General features: G+C 44.7%; 1 protein-coding gene across 10 annotated transcripts in view; it reads right to left on the bottom strand.

Annotated features, from left to right (window-relative positions):
* Positions 1 to 21,849, bottom strand: part of Dis3l2 (DIS3 like 3'-5' exoribonuclease 2) — a 348,174-nt gene that overhangs the window by 51,145 nt on the left and 275,180 nt on the right. For 9 of the 10 annotated variants that reach the window (XM_006529300.4, XM_030252483.1, XM_030252488.1 and 6 more), the window contains one exon: positions 8,628 to 8,861. The exons of the other annotated variant lie outside the window; for it this stretch is intronic. In XM_006529300.4, coding sequence (XP_006529363.1) covers positions 8,628 to 8,861 — 234 coding nt within the window. The remainder of the gene's footprint in view (positions 1 to 8,627; positions 8,862 to 21,849) is intronic. 10 annotated transcript variants of the gene reach the window in all.

Genomic DNA, 21,849 nt, shown 5'->3' with positions numbered 1-21,849 from the left:
TGTATTTGAAACTGGCTTTGAACTTCTGATTCTCCTGATTCTACTTCATGAGTGCTGGGATTTCAGGTGTGTGGCCACTACACAGTTTATGTTGTGCAGCAGATTGAACCCAAGGTCTCATGTTGTTGGGTAAGCACTTAACAGCTAAGCTATATAGCCCTAGCTTAGTAATTTTTTTTTTCTGAGACAAGGTTTCTCTTTATAACCTGGGCTGTCCTGGAACTCACTCTGTAGACCAGGCTGGCCTCAAACTGAGAAATCCACCTGCCTCTGCCTCCCAAGTGCTGGAATTAAAGGCGTGGGCCACCACTACCCTAACTTTTTTTTTTAATATATCCTTGTGTGGTAAAATAAAACACCTGTATGTTGTCCCCCAGACATTTCTGCCATTGGTCTGTGATACCCGCAGGTTCTTGAGGGACAAGGGAACATTTGCAGGAGCTCAGTGTAGAATGAACAGAACAGAAGAGCTTTGGCCTAGGAAACAGAGTCCCGAGCGCACTGAAGAATACAAACTGAAATCAACTGGGCCAGTCCCAAGAAGCAGTCATGGTTGAAATCTAAGGATCAGCTGCAAGGGTTCTCTTTCTCCAATGCAGGTTTTACCAACGTCAAAGCATTCCATGCTTCTTATGTAGCTGTCTGGCTTACATTCAATTGACGTGAGTGTGACATGGGGGCAGGGCAAGAATATGCAGTATGTCCTATGAATAAAGAGAGTCCCAGGGTTGCCTAACTGAGTACAATTACCCAAAAGGCAAAGTCCCAGAAGGGCCAAATTCCATTCCATCTGTCAAGGTCATAAGACAAAATAATCTCATCTCTGAGGAAATGAGGGTTCTAGCCATGCCCTGTTTAAGTCACAGAAGTTCTTGTCTCTTCTGGTCAGCATGAGAGCCCTTCCTCCCCTCCACTGTACCCTGGGAAGGTCAGCAACTTCTGTTTGAGTAACCTGGGTTGTATTTAAGTTCTCTTCTTAAAAAGCCCCAAAGACCAATAGAAAGTCTTTATCTGGTAGCCGCCATTTCCATTCTGAGCAAAACGGAGGTGGGGGTAGGGGTGGAGTCCTCTCAGGATCCTGCAAAGACTAGAGGTTGCCATTCCTATCCAACTTGTTTCTGCCCCATTCCAGAGGTAAGAGGAGTAGCTCTGGGAGGAGGTAATTTTTGCCTTTTTAGACCAGCATCTCTCTTCTCTGGTGGAACTTTGGGAGTGTCCTTCCTGACATCCCCAGCAGGGACATCCCAATCTGAGGGGGAACCTCTGAAGTGTCGATGACCCCAAGCATACTGAAGCCTTCTGACTCCTCATGCCTATCAGGACAGCTCCACCTGAGAAAGTCCTCACCACATCTCTTCTACATGCTGGATGCCCTGGCAAAGAATTAAGTAACAGCCAGTTTACTTGGGCAGCCTTGGTTCACACTGTATAGTAACTCTCTCATGCAAACATTCTGATCTACAGCCTTGGTTTCCATTCTCCCCACTGTAGCTAGCAGTACCTTATTTAAAAAGACCAGCATGCATGGCACTGTTTAGAGACCCTGAACAAACAGCTTGTTAAAATGCAGCACTGTTCAGGAAGTGAGGATAGAAAGATCAATAGCATGTGGTCTTTGCTCTGTAGGAACTGAATCTTAGGGGAGGAGACAGGGGTAGAGAGGGGGTAACAAGACAACTGGACAGTGTGACAAAGATAGGCATGAAGGGCTATGGCACCCTGAGAGAGAGGGTTGGCCGAGCCAGCCCCACTTGGAACAAGCAGAGGATTTCAGTATTCAGATTCTTCAGGTCCAGAGAGAGGTGAACCCAGAGAATATAGCAGCAGGCATGAAGCAATGCTTTTTTTTTTGGCCTGGAAGAAATGAGGCTAGACATCAACATGCAGAGTGAACCAGAAGGCAAGCAAAAGCTTCTAGAGGTGGGCTAGGAGCCAAACTTGCTTTCTAGAGTTACTTAGAAAGCAGACTCAGTGTTCTTCTGAACAGGCCTGTTGACCAACTGCAGCAGTTCCAGCTTCAGGCCTCACTACATCCTGCCTGGAAAGACACCCAACAGTCAAGGTAATAGCAGAGGTGGAGGAGTGGGGAAGCATCCCAAGTGTTCCAGCTGGCAGAGGGTGTGGCTCTATCTCTGGCTACTTTTTTGCCTCCTTTCATCTAAACCATCTCGGGGTAGACAGAGCCACTTTCACCTCCGTGTGTCACAAGTGTCCAGTCTCAGCCTCAGCTCAGAGGAGGAGAAGCTGCCTCTGGCTCTTCTCATGCTCATCAGTGGGCACAGCTGTCTTGAGCAGGTTGTCCTTGCCCTTCACTCCCATCCACTCCCCATCGTGCTTGAGATCCCCTCGGCCTCCTTTGCTAAGTCCATATGTTCTCCTCTACTTGGTATGCAGTCTTAGGGTAGGACATCTGCTTCCCACTGCTGTAGGAGCAGTGTTAGGAGCAGTGTTCCTGCTGTTGGAGAGAGAACTCAAGAGGCACCTAGCAATGGCCACTGGTCAAGTGTCAGTCTGCATTCATAACAACTTCCAAGGTAAACAGGATTTTCTGAAGTTTTTGGAAGTGGGAGAAATGGCTCTATGTTGTGTCACAGGGAGAGTGAGTATAGGGAGAGCGCAGATGGTACTAACAAGCCACCCAGAGAAATTCATCTAACAAGGAAGGATGTGTGCATAAGTATGACTATTTTCTGTAATTCCATATGAAATTAATGTACAGTAACTAAACTGATCTGTCACTCTCAAAGGAAAGGTTTCCAGACCCCACTGTAGGCTGTGTTCTGATTCTCTGTGGTGAAGGGTGCAGCTCCCCACCCTTCCTGCTACCCCTGAGAGTCCAGGTCTGAGTGTCACAGAGAGCTGGATCTACAAATGAAAATAAGCAGGAAAGTAGAGAAATAAGTGAGTTGCTAAATATCCAAGTGAAGCCATGTGCTGTCTACATTTAAATGGAAGGCCTGGAAGTAGCAGAAGCCCACTGAACCACTGTCACTACCCTAAAGAGTCGCAGAGCTACTGTGTGTGTGTGTATGTGTGTGTGTGTGTGTGTGTGTGTGTGTGTGTGTGTGTGTGTGTGTGTGTGTGTATGATAAATAACAGAGGGATTTTCGGTCAACACAAATGACTCCTGTGACATATTACAGGAAGTGAAAGGCACAAAGAGACAGGAGTTACAAATGATGTCCTCTGAAGATCAGAGAGGACAGAAAGCTCTTGGTATGTGTGATGGTTTGTATATCCTTGGACCAGGGAGTGGCACCATCTGAAGGTGTGGCCTTGTTGGAATAGGTATGACCTGGTTGGAATGGGTGTGTCACTGTGGGTGTGAGTATAAGATCCTCACCCTAGTTGCCTGGAAGTCAGTTTTCCACTAGCAGCCTTTGGATGAAGACATAGAACTCTCAGTGCCTCCTGGGCCATGCCTGCCTGGATACTGCCATGCTCCCACCTTGATGATAATGGACTGAACCTCTGAACCTGTAAGCCAGCCCCAATTAAATGTTGTTTTTTATAAGACTTGCCTTGGTCATGGTGTCTGTTCACAGCAGTAAAACCCTAACTAAGACAGTATGCTTCAGGCACATGGATTTCTTCAGGGTTCTAAGGATGAGCACTGGTTTTGGGCAGGAGTCATTCCTCAGTTTCAAGTTCAGCAAGCACTTCCACCCAGTGCTTCTTACTGTCTAGTGGTTCACTGCCTCCCTTCCCATACCTGAAACTTCTCATTCCTCATTTACATTCTCACCCCCTCCACACACACTGGGCTCCCCAAACAGGTCTCTGAAGCTATGCTGAGTGAAGAACTCTCTGAATGAAAAACCTCAGAGCCTGGGCCTTGGACTATGTTGTACTTTGAGTTGACACAGACACTAAAGCTAAAGGAAACCAGAAGGGCTTGCCCATTCTCCACAGCTACACCAATGTCATCGGAGAGCAACACTGAGCAGCAGCCATCCAGAATGCAGCTATCTATGGCAGAGAGAAGGAACACTCTGCTGTAATTAGCACTGCAGACAGGTAGCCAGGAGAGAAGCTACCCACCTTCCTCATAGCCTGCTCTTCCTGGAGTAGTCTCTACCTTCAGAGGACCAGGGGAGGGAAGGAGAAGGGGGAGCTAGGGGAGGGGAGAGGGAGGGCTGCTCTGACCCTGAGGGTCCTGCAGAGGAGTAAAGAGAGTGCTGACTCTTTGGCTTCAAGCTAAAGGGACTGGACCTTGGGAAGGGCAAAAGAACTGTGCTGGGGTTGGGGGGTCAGTCACTCTTACTTCCAGCCTCCAACTGGCCCCCTAAGCGTGGTACTAATCAAAAGAATAATTTACTTAATTGTATGGAACCATCCTGAGAAGTCACTTAGCCCAACTGTTCTCCATTTCCTAGCCTGGCTTCCTGGGGAAGTGGTAATGAGCTGCTCAAGGCTTGGCGGGTAATAGGGCTGAAAAGCTTGTTGGTCAGTTAAGCAGGGTCAGTGATGTGTGGGACACAGTTTAACTTGCTTTGCATGGCCGGGGAGCAAAGAAGAATTTTTACATTTTTAAATACTTGAAAAATAATCAAATGAAGAATAATATTTTGTGGTCTGTGAAAATGATATCAAATCCAAGTCTTAGTGACCTTCAACTACCCCCATTCATTTGGAGCACATTAACAGGCAGGGCTGAGTCAGAGACAGACCATATGGACCAGGAGCTCATGTCATTTACTGTCTGGCCTTTCCTGGGAAAGCCTGCCAACACTGATTGAAAGGCTATGCTAGGTTAGGATCAAACATTACAGACTCACACAGCTTGAGTCCCAGGGTATTCAAAAGTGTCTTCCATTAGAAAGGCTACCTTTACAAAGAAACTGCATGGAGCTTGGGCCTCAAAACTGTGTCAAGTAGGTTTCAGAGATGACAGAGCTGAGAACTTAGTAAAGCCTCCTTTACTTTATATGAATTTTTCTCAGGTTTTTTTCATTTGACTTCCAAGGCCCTCCGAATTCATAGTTTTAACTGCCTGCTGGGAGAACTTGTCTGATCTCTGCAAACTTCTAGTTTGTTTCACATAGAAGTCTTAGCCTGGCTGAAGAGAAACAGGTTCAGAGAGCTTCAGAAAGCAGGGCGTGGAGTTTCCTGACATCAGCCAATGTTAGTCTTATATTGAGGATCTGTTTGGCACCCCATTACCTTACCATCATATCCTTTCTGAAGGCAATAGCTGACCTAGAACCCCAAAAGGGTTTCAGGGTTTTAAATACACCCATGCCAGGCAGATCTATCTTCCCCCCTAGATGGCAGCTGCTGAGGGCTGGCCTGTGCTAGTCAGGAGCAAAAACCCTCAGATGGCTCCCCTTGCATCAAACTCAGTATATGGATATTAGGAACCACTGTGATTCCTTTTCTTCTACAGATACAGAAGTCTTGGCCCCATTATGGCCTCTTTTAAGATTCGGGAGAGACATATATTATAAACAAATAATTAAAGTGGTCATCTGTACCAAGTCCTTGAACTACCCTGGTAGCTGAAAACATGGATTCAGAGACAAGCCACTCAGAAGGGTCATCATTCAACTCAGCGACCAAAAATCACTAGATAGCCTTGGAAGCCTGTGTTGCTTTTGGGGCAAAGGAGAATCACCTTTTGGAAGAAAACTTTGTTAAAATCAGCTCTCGGTGAGCACGTTGCTCTGCCATTCTGCACTTATCGAGCCTGTGTCTCTGACTCTGCAAACAAGCACCATATTAGTGCCTCGGACTTCATCCTTGCTCATTCTCAGGGTCATCAAACACTGATTTCTTGGAAAGGCAAAGCCTCTGGATTGGCTGAAGACCGATCTCTAATTGCTGCTGACATAAAAGGATGTGCTTTTTAAAGGACTACCACCCAAAACATGGACACAGTGAACTATGGCAGACAAAGCTTCAGAGAACAATGGCAAACAGCAGGCCACTGAAAAGGCACCAAGGAAAAATGAACTTGTGAGGGCAAAGAAGGCAACAGGGACGGGAGAACAAACGCAGGGCTTCTGAATAAAGCCATTTAGCTGATTTATAAACGGCCTCACCAGTGTCCTTGGCTGCAAAGATTGATGTCTCCATCTTATGTGGGGGTCTACAGACTTGTTTTCTGGCGAATGAAGGGATCAACTCCAAGGATACAAATTCATTACTTTCAAACCTTAATTAACTGGAACCTAATTAGGTTTTTGAGGGTGTTTTCCCCTTTCACTTTAAAGGCAAACTTTTTTCTCTTATGTCAGCATAGTGTAATAAATGGAGGAAAACCAAACAAAGAGCTACTTGGATGCCTGGCAATAAGCAACCCATCTACCTGTGGGGACCTCAGCCTTCTCATTTATGAGTTAGGAGGCCCACTGGGATACAGATATCTAAAGTCTTTTCAGTAATACAATTCTGAGTATCAGACATACTAACTGCTCATTCTCCATCAATAATCTATGGTCATTACGATGATGACCACACCTCTTCCAATGGGACAGAGATAAGTTGCCGCTATTTTCTCCCCCTCCCTCCAGTTTCACAGATGAATTAATCCAGTTGAATTTTATTATAGCATCTTAGTGGGGAAACATCTGGAAATGGTACTTCAGAAACTTCCTCATTTGATGGGCTTGGGTAACAGCTGGTTTTTCATTGTAAAAGTTAAGTAAATAAGAGAATCATGCAGAAAAGGCATACATAATATACAACCTAACATTTTGTATTATAACTTAATTTACATAGATATATGTTTCTAAACCATTTTTGAAAAAAAGTAAGACTTAAAGAATACAAGTTAGTATCTGGTTTGGTGGCTCACACCTATAATCCTACCATTTGGGAAGCTGAGGCAGGGGGCTAGCCATGAGTTCAAGTTCAACCTGAGCTACAGAGTGAGAGAAAACTAAATTTATTCTTTTTATTGCCTTTCTCTCCACCTTCCTTCCTCCTCCTCCTTCCTCTTCCTCCTCCTCTTCCTCCTCTTCCTCCTCTTCCTCTTCCTCCTCCTCTGCTTCCTCCTCTTATTCTTCCTTGCCACATGATCTTGACATACATCTTATATGGCCTTGAACTTTCAATCTTCCTGTTTTGGCTTCCTGAGAGATGAGATTATAGGTGCCAACATCATAGATTCCTAGTCTTTTTGAGAAAACTAAACCCAATTCATTTTCTAAAGACTTTCCTAAGCCCCACGGTTCATTTGTAAAGTGACTTCAGTCTTCCTAAAGACATTCTGAAGACTTGTCTTTCTAAAACATGGATGTGTTTACAGAATAAACAGCTTCCTTTTGAGAGTTGTATATGATCTGTCTGTCTAATGTTTAGTCTAAGCATAATTACAAAAATCTGTGCGACTGGTACACTTGGGTTGGGGGCACATATATAATGCTCCAGTGTATCAGTGGGAGAAGAGGATGCTGGGAAGCCTGTGTGCCATGCTGTGGGCATCAAGCACTGCTTTCTGCAGAAGGAAGGGTGAGTGAGCACCACTGTGCTGCTGAAGGGCAGTCAGGCAGATAAGGCAGGTAAAGAAGCTAGGCTTGAGTGAGGGAGAAAGGTCAGACACAAGTTCTGGTGTCATTAGCATCAACTTAGCCTCTTGGAATCAGGGAGGGACTGTTGGTGGAGATGACAGGATGGTGGGCTGCAGCCTCAGGACACCAAGCATGAAGCAAGGAGCAGAGGAAGTAATCTCCATGAGCGGAGAGAACTGGTGACATAAAGGCTTCACAGAGGAGACCTGGGAGTGCTCCCTCTGCCTCTACTTTTTGAATAGTTTAAGGACAACTCGGTGCAGATCTTCTTTGAACATCTGGTAAAATTTTCCTGTGAATCCATCTGGCCCTAGATTTTTCTTTGTAGCTGGAAGTTTTTTGTTGTTTTGTTTTGTTTTTACTGTTTCAATCTTATTTGTTATGGGTCTGTTTAGGTTGTTGACTTCTTTTTGGTTTAATTTTGGTGGTTTGGCTGAATCTAGAAACTCATCCATTTCTAATAGAGTACAGTTTTTTAAAGTATGCCCTTATGAAACTCTGAATTTCTTAGGCATCTGTTGTAATGTTTCCCTGTTCATTTCTGACTCTGTTAATGTGGGCCTTCTTTATTTCTTTTGGCTACTTGGACCAAGGGTCTGTCAATCTTGCTTATCTTCTCAAAGAACCAGCTGTTGGATTCATTGATATCACTGGGGGTGTACCCTGGAAAGTCTATCTTGCCTCTGCTCCTTCACATGCCTCTGTCTCTCTGCTTACTGGCTGCCATGAGACAAGCAGCTCCACTGGGCCACATACTTCTCACATGCCACCCCCCCCCCCAACTATGGGCCAGAAACAACAGAGCTATGTTCCAAGAGCCTCTGAAACCACAAGCCAAAAATATGTCCTTCCTCCCTTCTTTGTCCCAGGGACCTGTCACAGCAATGCCATCTACAAGTGAGAATTCAATCATGGACACAGGTTTTCCAGGTAAGAGCAGCTGGGAGTCACAGAACTCTGTACACAGATACCATCTTACCCTAACTCATATTACCATGGTGTGGCAGGGGCAGGGGAAATAGGTGGAGAGAAAGAGGCCACCAGGATATTTCTCACCCTTGAGTTTTGGGCACAAGCCAAACTCAAGACCACATAAAACAAAAGAGACTCACTGACCTGATCTAAACGGAGTGCGCCATCTACAAAGCGCTGGCGGCGGAGTTGCTTTGCAATGCTGTGCAGGTTCAGGACTGCCTGGTGCACCTCCTCGACGCTGTGCTCTGGAGAAATTGGGGGAAGCTCTTCCTCAGGGATCTTCTCAGTTGGATTTTCGATCATGCTCTGGGCATGGTCGTAGCTCAGTTTGGTGCAAGAACGGATGATAGTGCGGCCAAACCACTCTTCAAGGATCTGCAAAGACAGACTGTACTTAATCTCTCTCTCTCTCCTCTCTCTCTCTCTCTTCTCTCTCTCTCTCTCTCTCTCTCTCTCTCTCTCTCTCTCTCTCTCTCTCTCTCTCTCAACACTGACTGGTGCCACATGGATGAACAAAATGCAGAGGTTGCTGCCTTCTGGCAGTTTAGACTACCAGGCCCTAGCAGAATTCAAGAGACAGCTGAGGTCTACACTCTTCCCCAGCACAAAGCAAGGCCACGTGGAAGACTTGCACTGAATGGCCCATGGGAAGTGTTTCCATTTGTTTGGATGAATGGTCATCAATGTCACAAAGAGGGAAGAGAAGATAGGATAGCTGCCTGAGACACGAGATGGGACTATGACGCCTGGCTGATACCTTTGAGAAAGAAGGAAAGAGAGGAACTCAGCAACTCTCCACACACCGAATCTATGTAACACAGCTTCTATCCTAGATGTATGCAGTGACCCTTGTGATTGATCACCCTCCATGAAAGAAAGAACTATGGCTTTTTAAAAATGACAACAGGGGCACTTGGAGAACAGCAGTTACTGTTCACATTATTTTAAAAAAAATTTTAAAAAAGATTTATTTATTTTTATTAATACAAGTACACTATAGCTGTCTTCAGACACACCAGAAGAGGGCATCGGATCCCATTACAAGTGGTTGTGAGCTATCATGTGGTTGCTGGGAATTCAACTCAGGACCTCCAGAAGAGCAGTCAGTGCTCTTAACCACTGAACCATCTCTCCAATCCCTACTGTTCACTTTTCTTCCTCCTCCTCCTCCTCCTCCTCCTCCTCCTCCTCCTCCTCTTCTTCTTCTTCTTCTTCTTCTTCTTCTTCTTCTTCTTCTTCTTCTTCTTCTTCTCCTTCTCCTCCTCCTCCTTCTTCTCCTTCTCTTTCTCCTTCTCCTTCTTCTTCTTCTCTTTTTCCTTCTCCTTCTTCTTCTCTCCGTCTCCTTCTTCTTCTTTCTTCCTCTTCCCCCCCCCCTCCTCCTCCTCCTCCTCCTCGTCTTCTTCTTCTTCTTCTTCTTCTTCTTCTTCTTCTTCTTCTTCTTCTTCTTCTTCTTCTTCTTCTTCTTCTTCCTCTTCTTCTTCCTCTTCTTCTTCCTCTTCTTCTTCCTCTTCTTCTTCCTCTTCTTCCTCCTCCTCCTCCTCCTCCTCCTCTTCTTCTTCTTCTATATAACAAGTCTGGAATCTGTAATATTAGATTTTTTTTTCTTCAAAATTTCTTAAACTCTACTTTTCGGATTATTCCAAGAATGATCCCTATTGCAAATAGCAAGAGACTCTATGAGATCCTGTCTTCTCTAGCAATCAGGCCTCATACCTGGTACTCACAAGGCCTTGCATGCTATAGGCAAGGACAGCTTCAGAGCCCGTTCCAGGGGTTGGGAAGCAGTTTGGAGACAGATGCAGCTAAAGGTCTCTACAAGAAGCCATCCAAGTGACCAGGCTTGAGATCCGAGCATACCCACAATTCCTGAATGGAGCCTCAGCCTCCTTCATAAGGAAAATGGCTCTGACCTCTTCATTCTTGTGGTCTCAAAGTTTCCCCTGGCCGGGCAGTGGTGACGCATGCCTTTAATCCCAGCAGTTGGGAGGCATAGGCCGGCCTGGTCTACAGAGTGAGTTCCAGGACAGCCAGGACTATACACAGAGAAACCCTGTCTTGAAAAACCAAAAAAAAAAAAAAAAAAAAAAAAAAGTTTTCTCTAGAGACGTAGCTTCTTTCTTTTCTTTTTTTTTTTTCCTTTCCATTTTTTATTAGGTATTTAGCTCATTTACATTTCCAATGCTATACCAAAAGTCCCCCATACCCACCCACCCCCACTCCCCTACCCGCCCACTCCCCCTTTTTGGCCCTGGCGTTCCCCTGTTCTGGGGCATATAAAGTTTGTGTGTCCAATGGGCCTCTCTTTCCAGTGATGGCCGACTAGGCCATCTTTTGATACATATGCAGCTAGAGTCAAGAGCTCCGGGGTACTGGTTAGTTCATAATGTTGATCCACCTATAGGGTTGCAGATCCCTTTAGCTCCTTGGGTACTTTCTCTAGCTCCTCCATTGGGAGCCCTGTGATCCATCCATTAGCTGACTGTGGGCATCCACTTCTGTGTTTGCTAGGCCCCGGCATAGTCTCACAAGAGACAGCTACATCTGGGTCCTTTCGATAAAATCTTGCTAGCGTATGCAATGGTGTCAGCGTTTGGATGCTGATTATGGGGTGGATCCCTGGATAAGGCAGTCTCTACATGGTCCATCCTTTCATCTCAGCTCCAAACTTTGTCTCTGTAACTCCTTCCAAGGGTGTTTTGTTCCCACTTCTAAGGAGGGGCATAGTGTCCACACTAGGTCAAATCTAAATGGATCAAAGAACTTCACATAAAACCAGAGACACTGAAACTTATAGAGGAGAAAGTGGGGAAAAGCCTTGAAGATATGGGCACAGGGGAAAAATTCCTGAACAGAACAGCAATGGCTTGTGCTGTAAGATCGAGAATTGACAAATGGGACCTAATGAAACTCCAAAGTTTCTGCAAGGCAAAAGACACCGTCAATAAGACAAAGAGACCACCAACAGATTGGGAAAGGATCTTTACCTATCCTAAATTAGATAGAGGACTAATATCCAACATATATAAAGAACTCAAGAAGGTGGACTTCAGAAAATCAAATAACCCCATTAAAAAATGGGGCTCAGAACTGAACAAAGAATTCTCACCTGAGGAATACCGAATGGCAGAGAAGCACCTGAAAAAATGTTCAACATCCTTAATCATCAGGGAAATGCAAATCAAAACAACCCTGAGATTCCACCTCACACTAGTCAGAATGTCTAAGATCAAAAATTCAGGTGACAGCAGATGCTGGCGTGGATGTGGAGAAATAGGAACACTCCTCCATTGTTGGTGGGATTGCAGGCTTGTACAACCACTCTGGAAATCCGTCTGGCGGTTCCTCAGAAAATTGGACATAGTACTACCGGAGGATCCAGCAATACCTCTCCTGGGCATATATCCAGAAGATGCCCCAACTGGTAAGAAGGACACATGCTCCACTATGTTCATAGCAGCCTTATTTATAATAGCCAGAAGCTGGAAAGAACCCAGATGCCCCTCAACAGAGGAATGGATACAGAAAATGTGGTACATCTACACAATGGAGTACTACTCAGCTATTAAAAAGAATGAATTTATGAAATTCCTAGCCAAATGGATGGACCTGGAGGGCATCATCCTGAGTGAGGTAACACATTCACAAAGGAACTCACACAATATGTACTCACTGATAAGTGGATATTAGCCCAAAACCTAGGATACCCAAGATATAAGATACAATTTCCTAAACACATGAAACTCAAGAAAAATGAAGACTGAAGTGTGGACACTATGCTTCTTTCTTTTCTTAATTTTCTTCCCAAATGAGTTCTCCCTCAGCTCAGTCCTGTGTACATGTGTGTTAGGCAGTCTGTTTTCAGCCTGCTGACAGATGGTGGCAGCTTACATTGTGTGCCACCCTTTTCATTCCTACACCTCCCAGTGAGCTAGCTCATGAACTCCTCCCCACACTCAGGTCTTGATATCTGTCCTCCTGTGGCCTGCATCCTCCTTCCTAGTACATGACACTCAAGTGAAGGTAACTACTACACAATTAGCAGATTTCTGCTGTACAAAGTTGGAGCAAGAACAGCTGTAGAATCTGATGAGTGCTCAGAGCATTCTAAGTTTTATGCACAAACCTTTACAGTAAGCTGTACAAAGCTCTTAGATGTTCTTCTGCCTACATGCCCACATGTCTTGGCTCTACACATCAGTTGCTTCCTTAGTCCCCTCTGATTGTTGAGCCCTGACTAGCAGCCATGTGTCACCCTATGTTGCCTACTATTCCTCACCAGAGCCTGGCTACATGCCTACTAATAGTACACTATCTTATTAGAAGCACCTGTTCTACCTAATAGGTACCTCTGCTTCTTTGTTTCCTTCTTGTCAAGACAGCCTTTCTCCAATGCCCACATGGACACTACCAAACTTTCTACTTTAGGTGCTGGTTTCCATAGCATCTTTACCTGATTTCCCTTCCTCTTTTGCCCTTCATCCCTTCTTCACAAACATACAAAGGAGAGCCTTTTCGAACTTCCCTTCTCAGCCAAGGCTGTCTGGCTTTACCATGGCTTGGGACTTGTGGGAGGCACAGCTGACATGTACTAGAATAGTTTCTAGCCTGGGAAAGCAGTCTTGAAAGTACCTCTGGGGAAAGCCAATAGAAGAATGCCAGCCAAGGGCAGCTGCCCACAGAGAAAGCAGCAAAGACCCACATGGAGGAAACCTGGGAGCAGCCAGCCAGGGTAGAAGTCAGGCTTCTCTCAATGGAACACCTCATTAATTTCCAATCTGAAAACTGTACTCACATCAACACCAAGTCCATAACCAGAGCCAGTGGCAGAAGACAAAGGGCTTTTCATGGAAAAGGTAGAAAAAAAAAAGGAGGAGGGAACACATGGACAGTACCCCTGAGGAGATCGTGTCCTGCCTCCTTTGCATAACCACAGGATTCAGGCCACACTGAACTCTACACAGGATTCTAGCACATACTGTGGGGTGCCACTGTTCAGAATGTCAGCTTAAGCACAGTCTCTCCACAGACTGAAGACACATGGCTGAGAAACCCATTATCTAAGGAGGTATCCCCTCCTGACCTACTCAGTGCTGCTGGTCCCAGCCTCAGGTACACAGCCTTTGAGCATCACTTTGACACACCAGGGGAAGCTGGGCAATCAGGTGGGAAATACTCAAGAATCATGCAAACTCTTAGGTCCATACCTGAAGGTTCAGAGTAAAAAAAATATATATATATATAGTGGATTCATGTGGATGTGTGTGTGCGCGCACACACACACACACACACACACACACACACACACACTTTTTTCTTTTTAGCGGAAGGTCGTAACGTAGATGATGAGAATCAAAATATACCTCAAATATATTTCTACAATTATACCTCATTTCTACAATTTATAGATATAAAGGCGTGAAGAAACCTTTGGACCTCCGTCCTATTCCATGAACTTTTTAAAAATTATTCTCTGAAAAATATTAACTCATTGAGACATATTTGGTTCAAAAAACTACTAATAGAGCTAATTTTAAATTTTAAATAACTAGATGTGAAATGAGTTCTGAACCTCTGGGCTTCCTCATACAGAACTTTTAGTTCAAAAAGCCTGGAAGGCAGAAAGAAGCACTTTCCTGACTGGAACAAAAGCAGGCTGTCTGGAGTGGTGGTGGTGCCTGGGGGCAGCAGATTGCTGCTGCTTCTTAAAGCTATGAAGGCAAGGCTAGTCTGGTCAACATGGCTATCCCAGCCAACATGGCCGTCCTGGCCATCCCAGCCATCCTGGCCAAAAGGACAGTAAAAGGTGTCAAGAACAAAGTGTCTGAAAATGACTTGGGCAGAGGTGGAGAGGCGGGGACAGCAAAGGGCAGGAGGTTGCTTGATGGAAGGAAAGCTGATTCCTTATGGAATGACCTGTGACTAACTAGTCAGAAACTATGGGGTGGCTTCATATAAGCAGGGGGCAGGGTTGGGGGTCCTCCTTCATTAGGCCCTCTCTCAACTGAGGCCTGAGGTGACAGAATGAGACTGACAACAAGAGAAAGACAGCAGGGCAGAATGAAACTGTGGCAAGGCTGCCTCCCACCAGCAGCAGCTCCTTTCATCTCACAGGCTTGCTCTTGCTGTGTCAAGACCACCAGTGGCTGGGAAAGGACCAGTGCCTTAGAAGCCCAGCAACACAGGTTGGCTGGTTCCAAGTTAGCCAGCCTGTTTGGGTTCTAAGTCAGTTTGTGCACATGGTAGAGTCTGCATAGAGAAGAAGCTGGAATTAACTATACAATCTTATCACTCACTGGCTTGTCCTTCAGTCTCAAGAGAGATTAGGTCCTTTCCCATCCTGATCTGATGACAGCTATGTAAGCTTCTAAACCAAAGACAAGGAAGCAGAGGAAACCAAATCTTTGCCACATACAGCATCTAGATCAGGGGTTTTCAATCTGTGGGTTGCAACCCCTTTGGGATTATATCAGACATCCTGTATGTTGGTTGCTAACATTAGGGTTTATAACAGCACCAAAGTTATAGTTATGAAGTAGCTATGAAATAATTTTATGGTTGGGGGTCACCTCAACATGAGGAACTGTATCAAAGGGTTGCAGCATCAGGAAGGCTGAGAACCATTGGGCTAGAGGGAGCCGAAACTCTAGCTGTGGCCAGGAGATAGGAATTGTGTTCCCGTAACAGTGGGTAAAGGTACTCAAGCAGGTATAATCTTCAAAGTGTTCCACTGTCCTCAAGACTGGCAGGAGGCATCTTTTTTTTTTAAATATTTTTTATTAGGTATTTTCCTCGTTTACATTTCCAGTGCTATCCCAAAAGTCCCCCATTAAAGGCTCATGTTTGGGACTCATCTCTCTGTACAGAAAGGAAACTGGAGGAGGGGAGGGAGAAAGAAGGAGAATGTGGGAAGTAGCAGTGGGGGTGGGGGGTGGGGGAATTCTGGATCCAGGAAACATCACAGATACCTTCTGCCTGGTGAACCTAGTACCCCAGCCTTCCTTTGAACAGGTCCATTGTAAGCCAGCTCATAAAGCCCCTTGTCCTTGAAAAGACACTCCACACCATAACCTTTTCTGCTGCTTACTGAAACAAACACCTCATTTCATATCTTGAAAATGTTTCATTTTGGATTCTGCTTTTCATCCTCAAGCTTCACTGCTTCACAACTGAGTTCCGTTGCTCCTCTGATGTGACCTTAGGGAAGCCATCTAGCTGGCTGGTGTCTTCAGTGGAAAACTGGGACTTGAGGGATATGGAACAGCAGCTCCTTCCATCCCTCCCTTGCTACAGAGGTCCCACCGACAGTCCTGAAATAAAACAGCTAGGCTCTGCCCCTTGTAGTGACTAAGAGGAGAGATTATGGGAACAATTTCTGATTCTCAGAACTAGGCTTTGAAGCTACTTCCTCCTGGAGTTTCTCAGGTATTTAGTAGGGTGCCTAGGTATGAAACACAGCACCTAGCACTGCTTTTAGCGAAAGCCTTAAGCTACATGGCACTGTGGGAGTCTTGCTTTGGACCACAGTAGCCCAGGAAGAATACAAGCTTTTCAGTGGTGGCATCTGGCAGGTTAATGGTATGAAAGTCCACAGGGGTCATTAAGGAAATGAAGAGCAGCTCTGTGGGGAAGCATGGCAGGGCTACCTGAGACACTCCACAACTCCCAGCATGCAAGTTCATAGGATTGGGGTGGCTGCTGGGGATGCACATGCTTATTTGGGGCCCACCATCTCACTAAGCAACAGGAATAAACAGAACAGTGAAAACCAAGGCAAAGTGTTTTCTGGGTAGAGGGCACTGAACTATGAGGAAGACGTAAAACTCTGGTCCGGGCTTAAGAGTCTGGCAGGAATACCCGGGGATCCATCCCATAATCAGCCTCCAAATGCTGACACCATTGCATACACCAGCAAGATTTTGCTGAAAGGACCCTGATACAGCTGTCTCTTGTGAGGCTATGCGATGCCTGGCAAACACAGAAGTGGATGCTCATAGTCAGCTATTGGATGGAACACAGGGCCCCCAATGGAGGAGCTAGAGGAAGTACTCAAGGAGCTAAAGGTGTCTGCAACCCTATAGGTGGAACAACAATATGAACTAACCAGTACCTCCAGAGCTCGTGTCTCTAGCTGCATATGTTTCAGAAGATGACCTAGTCGGCCATCATTGGGAAGAGAGGCCCATAGGTCTTGCAAACTTTATATGCCCCAGTACAAGGGAACACCAGGGCCAAGAAGTGGGAGTGGGTGGGTAGGGGAATGGGGGGGAGGGTATGGGGGGTCTTTTGGGATAGCATTTGAAATGTAAATGAAGAAAATACCTAATTAAAAAAAACTGTAAAAAAAAAAAAAAGAGTCTGGCAGGAGAACAGAATGGAACAGAACTGGCCCTGGAGTGCAGGGAAAATGACATTTACCCCTGGGGAACCTGACAGGGAGCATCGAATCACCTTCCCATGGTCTACTGAGCCCCATTCCCAGCCCCTCCCTTTATTCTAGTCAAGGTAGGAGAAGAGCTGACCCTTGTCCTGTGGGAACTCATTGCTCTCATAGGCTGAGTCCTTCTTTACCAGGCTCCCAAACTGTGACTCCTTCCTCACTTTGTCTGTCTTTCACTCAGCCTACAAATGCACTCCAATATCTCATCTACTTATTAAAAAACAGGCGAAAATGTCTCAAAATGACTTTTGCTTTTAAGTTGCAATATGCCTTTACTGTAAGAAATTTAAAACATGCAGCCAGGGGAAAGGGAGAATAGACAACTACAACTAGGAAAGATGGACTTCTGTCTGGATGGGGAAATGTCTGAGATTTTCAATACCTTGTATGGTATCTGAGTGCAACAAATACCATTCAATATTTACTACGTGAATAAGAATGTCACCACTAAGAACATCACAAGGCTTGGGTTTCAGTGTGAGGTTCTGGACTTGATCCTGGAAGAAATGGCATTTTAGCTGGATCACAAGGGATATACATGCTTCCTGCTCGCAGATCTGAGAGGAAGGGTCTTCAAGGAAGGGACCAAGTATGTATGGAGTTTCAGTGACAAGTCCCTGTTAGGCTTAAAGAACCCCTCAGTAGCAAGAACAGAAGATGAGGGCTGAGGCATGGTGGTGACAGATGGCTATGCAGGGGGAGAGCTGGTTTCCGTAAGTCATGCTTCAATACCTCTCCTGGACATATATCCAGAAGATGTCCCAACCAGTAAGAAGGACACATGCTCCACTATGTTCATAGCAGCCTTATTTATAATATCCAGAAGCTGGAAAGAACCCAGATGCTCCTCAACAGAGGAATAGATACAAAAAAATGTGGTACATTTACACAATGGAGTACTACTCAGCTATTAAAAAGAATGAATTTATGAAATTCCTAGGCAAATGGATGGACCTGGAGGGGCATCATCCTGAGTGAGGTAACACAATCACAAAAGAACTCAAATGATATGTACTCACTGATAAGTGGGTATTAGCCCAGAAACTTAGTATACCCAAGATATAAGATACAATTTGCAAAACACACGAAACTGAAGAAGAACGAAGACCAAAGTATGGACACTTTGCCCCTTCTTAGAATTGGAAACAATCACCCATGGAAGGAGTTACAGAGACAAAGTTTGGAGCTGAGACAAAAGGATGGACCATCTAGAGACTGCCATATCCAGGGATCCATCCCATAATTAGCCTCCAAATGATGACACCATTGCATACACTAGCAAGCGTTTGCTGAAAGGACCCTGATATAGCTGTCTCTTGTGAGACTAGGCCGGGGCCTAGCAAACACATAAGTGGATGCTCACAGTCAGCTATTGGATGGAGCACAGGGCCCCCAATGGAGGAGCTAGAGAGATCTGCAACCCTGTAGGTGCAACAACATTATGAACTAACCAGTACCCCGGAGCTCTTGACTCTAGCTGCATATGTATCAAAAGATGGCCTAGTCGGCCATCACTGGAAAGAGAGGCCCATTGGACTTGCAAACTTTATATGCCCCAGTACAGGGGAACGCCAGGGCCAAAAAATGGGAATGGGTGGGTAGGGAAGTGGGGGGGAGGGTTTGAGGGACTTTTGGGATAGCATTCTAATTATGTAATTGAGGAAAATACATAATAATAAAAATATTAAAAAAAAAGATTGGACTTTTGGGGTTAATCAGGACATGTGGCCAGAGGAGATGAAGAAATTATATAAAGGAATTAGATTCAGCTTCTAATGGGGAAACAATAATGGCCTTATTCTAGAAGGCCCCAGAATAAGACAAAGTGGACTGGGATTAAGGTAGTCACTGTACTAAGAGAAAGAGGCTTCCCCTCTGAGGAGAGGCACAGCTGAACAGCTTTGACTTGCTCAATGTAGCAGATGTGTGAGAGGGGCATTAACAGATCCAGAAGACAGGGGCTTATTTTCAGGTTGCAATGGGAGCATTTTTACTGATGAAGAGCAGGGAAGGATGGAGAAAAGGAGAGAGAAGTGCTGATGTGAAAGGAGAGTGCCATCAGCACTAGCTCCAGGGATGCAGAAATGTTCTTGCAGGTGCTGAAAATACCCACATTAAAAAAAACCAACAACAATCACAAAATACACTGGGGCAGCATTCTCATAGCAGACAGTGCCTGCCTCAGAAAGCAGGATATTGTAGTAGCCTAAGGAAGATTGCAAAGCTTTGTCCACTCCGGTACCACTCCTTCCAACCTTTTGCCTCTATACCAAGATAAGCCCTCACAACCTGCAAACTAAACCTGGGGTTTCAGCCACACAAGCTTTGGACATGCTCTTCTTCATTCACCTGGGCTCTTGCTTCCAGGGCCTTCTATGGCACCCTGACCTCCTACCTGGTCTCAAGCTTAGTTTAGGCTTTCCACTCTAGTGTCCTAGACTGTCAGCCCTTGGACCTAGAGTGTGGTACTGAACCTTTCATTACGGGCATCTTGACTGTGAAGGAGAGATGTTACCTCATCCCCAGGCTTACCAAATGATCTATCGCTCATGTGGTCACTGGGTCTGGGTCACCACAGAATGAAGAGTGTGGTCAGTGGGCCTTGCCCCACAACCCTGTCTACAGTACCAGCCCTCATACTTCCTATCTGGTGTGGTTTGGAGGAAGGCTCAGCACCCTTGCAGACCCATGCCTCTTTTACACCTGTCTTCTAGCCCTCATTGAGCAGAAGGTCTGGGTTCCATATACCTGCTTTCAAAAGAAACTTCAAAGGCCAGTGAATGTTGGAGTTCACATTTTCCTAGTGTTTCTTTTATGACCCCCATATTCTAGAAGCACATTAGATCAGGCATCTTTAATTTCTCAGGTCTGCCCCTGGTAGCAAATTCAGACACAGTGTTCTTTTCTATTGACTTGAGGTAGGATAATTCTATGGGCTTTTCTTTTCTTTAGTCATTTTTTAGTTATTTTTTTAAAAAATAAGTATTATAAAAATATAAAAGTTATTCATATTTTTATAAAACATTAGAAGATAGAAAAAAATAGAAAAAATTACTCACAGTCTTACTATCCAAAATACAGCCACGGCTGGCATTTTGTGTTATTTCCTTCTGGTCTTTTTCCATTCACCACCCCTAAGCCTGCCTCCACCTCCCCCAGATTATGGCTGCTGGCACCCTGCACTCATAGCTCCCTCTCTGTAGTTCAGATAATGTTTGCCTCTTAGAGCTTGAAAAGAAACTTTTTACCAGATAATTAAGAGCTATAAAAACCAAATGTAATGTGTACAGCTTTATTTGATCCCAGTTTGGACCAATCAATTGGCGAGAACCAAGGAAATATATTAGGGACTAGGTTTTGGATGGCATCCTGATACCAGCCCTCATTGTTAGGTATGCTGAGGACATTGTGGTTATATAAGAAAATGCCCAGATTTTTAGTTACATATCAAAACACACATGAGTGAAATGACATGTCTGTGGTTTGTTTTAAAATACTATAGTCTTAACAGAGAATGAACCCTTGACAGTACTGAATCTGGGAAACAGGGATGGGGGCTTATTGTGATGTTTTCCTTATACTACATATAGTTGAATTTTTTCTAATTAAAGCACATATCATTCTAATACTATTTTTCTGTTTTGTTTTATTATTTTTTATGAGACAGGGTCTTGGTATGTAACTTTGACTGACCTAGTGCTCACTATGCAACCCAGGCTACAGCTGGCTCAGAACTCTTTGAACTCCCTGTATCCAGGCGCTTCTGTGGCAATAGAAAGAGGAAGTGTCGCTGCATTCCTTGTGAAGCCTTTTCCTCTAACAGATTCATATTTGTCTTGTTTTGGTTTGTTTGATTAAATAGGAGTTCATCTCTAAAATATGGCTCATGGACTCTTGGGAGTCCTCGAGCCCCATTCAGTAGCCTATGTGGTCCAAAATGTTTTTAGCCATAGTCCAGGGCGTTACACAGTCTGCTTTGTATATTACCATTCACAGCACTGGTCTAGTGGTCTGGCAGGTAAAATGTTTCACCTGCATAGGACACAGTGGTCACACTACTTCCCCACCATACACTGGCAGGGAAGAGAGAGCTAGAATGTTCTCATGGGACAAGTAAAAGCCATTACTTTCTATGTCTCAACTCCAAGTACTTATCTTTGTCACTATTCTTCATGAGGCAGAGGATGACCTTTGGAGGAAAAGTGTGCACATAGCTAGCTGTGAGCTGAACTGATAGATATAGTATTCTTTCAAAAATACCATTTTTATCTCAAGGAACACCTGACCTGGAAACCATGCTTATTTAGACTTTGGTATTTAGTGCTTCAAGGAAACAAATGACATTGTTTATCACTCATGATACAAATTAAACTTTTACAAGATTAGAATTCTAGAAATCTTGCATCTGATACATGAACTTGTGGGCTTCCTAATACTGAAAAGGTTGGGCTAGTAAGAATAGCAATGACGATAACAATGTGGTTTTTAGAATACTATATATTGAAATGTGCCCACAGTTAGAGATCAGCATATTAAGTCAGTACTTTCTAAATGGCCAGTATACATTAAAAAGTCATGCCTGGCTAAAAGTTCTATTCTCAGTAGATTTTTATGTAACCTGATTAACAAAGTTCATCTGATACTGTGTTAGTCTGTCCGGGCTGCTATAACAAAATACCACAAACCAAGTGGCTTAAGCCATAGAAATTTATTTCCCATAGTTCTGAAGGCTAAAAGTTCCAGATCAAGTGCCAGCCAGTTCAGTCCTGGTGAGGACTGTTTCCACAGCTCCAACATAGCAGCTGCTCAGCAGCATCTTCCACATGTCAGAGAAGAGACAGCCAGCTCTCTGCTCTGCCCTTTTCCCTTTTTTGAATGGGCATGAACTTTACTGGTGTGTCCCTCTCTGATGACTCCATATACTGT

This window comes from Mus musculus, chromosome 1 (assembly GCF_000001635.26).
Source record: "Mus musculus strain C57BL/6J chromosome 1, GRCm38.p6 C57BL/6J".
NCBI classification, from domain to species: domain Eukaryota; kingdom Metazoa; phylum Chordata; class Mammalia; order Rodentia; family Muridae; genus Mus; species Mus musculus.
This window is presented reverse-complemented; position numbering and strand designations above follow the sequence as displayed.